General features: G+C 44.4%; 1 protein-coding gene across 1 annotated transcript in view; it reads left to right on the top strand.

Moving 5' to 3' along the window:
• VOLCADRAFT_108626 (uncharacterized protein) overlaps window positions 1–183 on the top strand; it is a gene marked incomplete at both ends in the record, with an annotated part of 3,525 nt that extends 3,342 nt beyond the window's left edge. The window contains one exon of the mRNA XM_002959426.1: window positions 50–183. Within this exon, the coding sequence (XP_002959472.1) occupies window positions 50–183 (134 nt within the window). The remainder of the gene's footprint in view (window positions 1–49) is intronic.
• Between the last annotated feature and the right edge of the window lie 1,188 nt (window positions 184–1,371).

Below are 1,371 nucleotides of genomic sequence, written 5' to 3'. Positions count from 1 at the left end.
CAGCAGTTCCTGTATCCTGACAAGCTTTCATTACTTCCTATATATGCAGATAACCTGGCCTGTTCTGGGCATCCTGGCTATCGACAAGCTTGCAGACATGCTGTGCCCTGGGCGTGTGATACCCTGGGCGTCAGTGCAAAGCAGATATCATCAGCCTTGAAGGGGAACAACATTAAGGGTTAGACGTAGTTGTGACTTCTGGGGCATGGAAACAAGTACAGAGGGATGGTCGGTATAATTGAGGGCCTGCTACATACTGCTAACTAGCATCATGATTAATGTTTGACCTATGTGTCGGGATGGAGTTGGCATGCATGCCTGCTCCTTCTGCACATGTGTATGCATGCTACAACATGTACATATCTCGAGCCATGGTATTGAAAGGCTGTTGTGTGATGGGTGTTGTTGCTTGACCCACTAGGATGGATGGTTGCCCATTGCAAATGGCTGCAAAGCCTTGAATTCATGCTGCTGTAAGGCAGCCAGTTTGATTGGTGTAGTAGACCATACGTAATTATTAAACCCTCTATGCATCATGGGCTTATGAAAGGCTGCAGCTGTGCTAAGTAGCCACTGTGTACACATGTGTTCATAACATGGTATGAATATCCTTATGGCTGTTATGCATTGTTCATCAAGTTCCTGTACATGTAGTACTACTAGTGCTGGTGTGTCGTACATATACATATATACGTAGGTCATGAACTTAGCAGGCAGCATTGTTAACACATGTGTGTATACACTGACGCTTCCGGAGGTTCCAGGATTGCCACCAGTCAAGGTAAAACGTTTTACCGATGGTGGAAGGTAAGAGTGCCGCTATTTGATGAACAGTAACGGCCTGGGATAATGTTGACATTAGAGCTGACCAGGAATGGACTCCAGCCGCCATTAAGTTTGCAGATGTACATGTCGTTGGATGACGGTGGTGGGAGCACTCCTGAGATGTACCCGAGTGATTCACTGAGAAGATGGCTAGGGTGACTGGATGAGGGTGCCCTGAAATACCTGGGTAGACAGAGTTTCACCTGGTAGCGACCACCGGTGTAGATATGCCCGCCTGTCCCACACATAATGTATAAGGGGTTGTGTTACAAATGTGGAAACGGTTGATACCCACAACTGAGATTTTATACATGTCATTCCAAATGTAACGATTGATTATATATCATGCTGTTCGTTAAATGATGTCATTCCATGCTACATGGCAATATAATCTTCCGATGACAATCTGGATGCACCTATTTATTAAAGAATCAATAATTTGGCCTAAGAATGTAAAAGAACACCCCTAAGAATGTAAGAGAATACAGAAGGCTGCTGGCCCTAAAGAATGCTAAAATAGTGGTTTTATTTCATAAGAATGAGACT

This window comes from Volvox carteri (genome assembly GCF_000143455.1).
Source record: "Volvox carteri f. nagariensis unplaced genomic scaffold VOLCAscaffold_240, whole genome shotgun sequence".
NCBI lineage: Eukaryota > Viridiplantae > Chlorophyta > Chlorophyceae > Chlamydomonadales > Volvocaceae > Volvox > Volvox carteri.
Note: the sequence above shows the minus strand (reverse complement) of the source record. Positions and strands in the feature narration are given on the sequence as shown.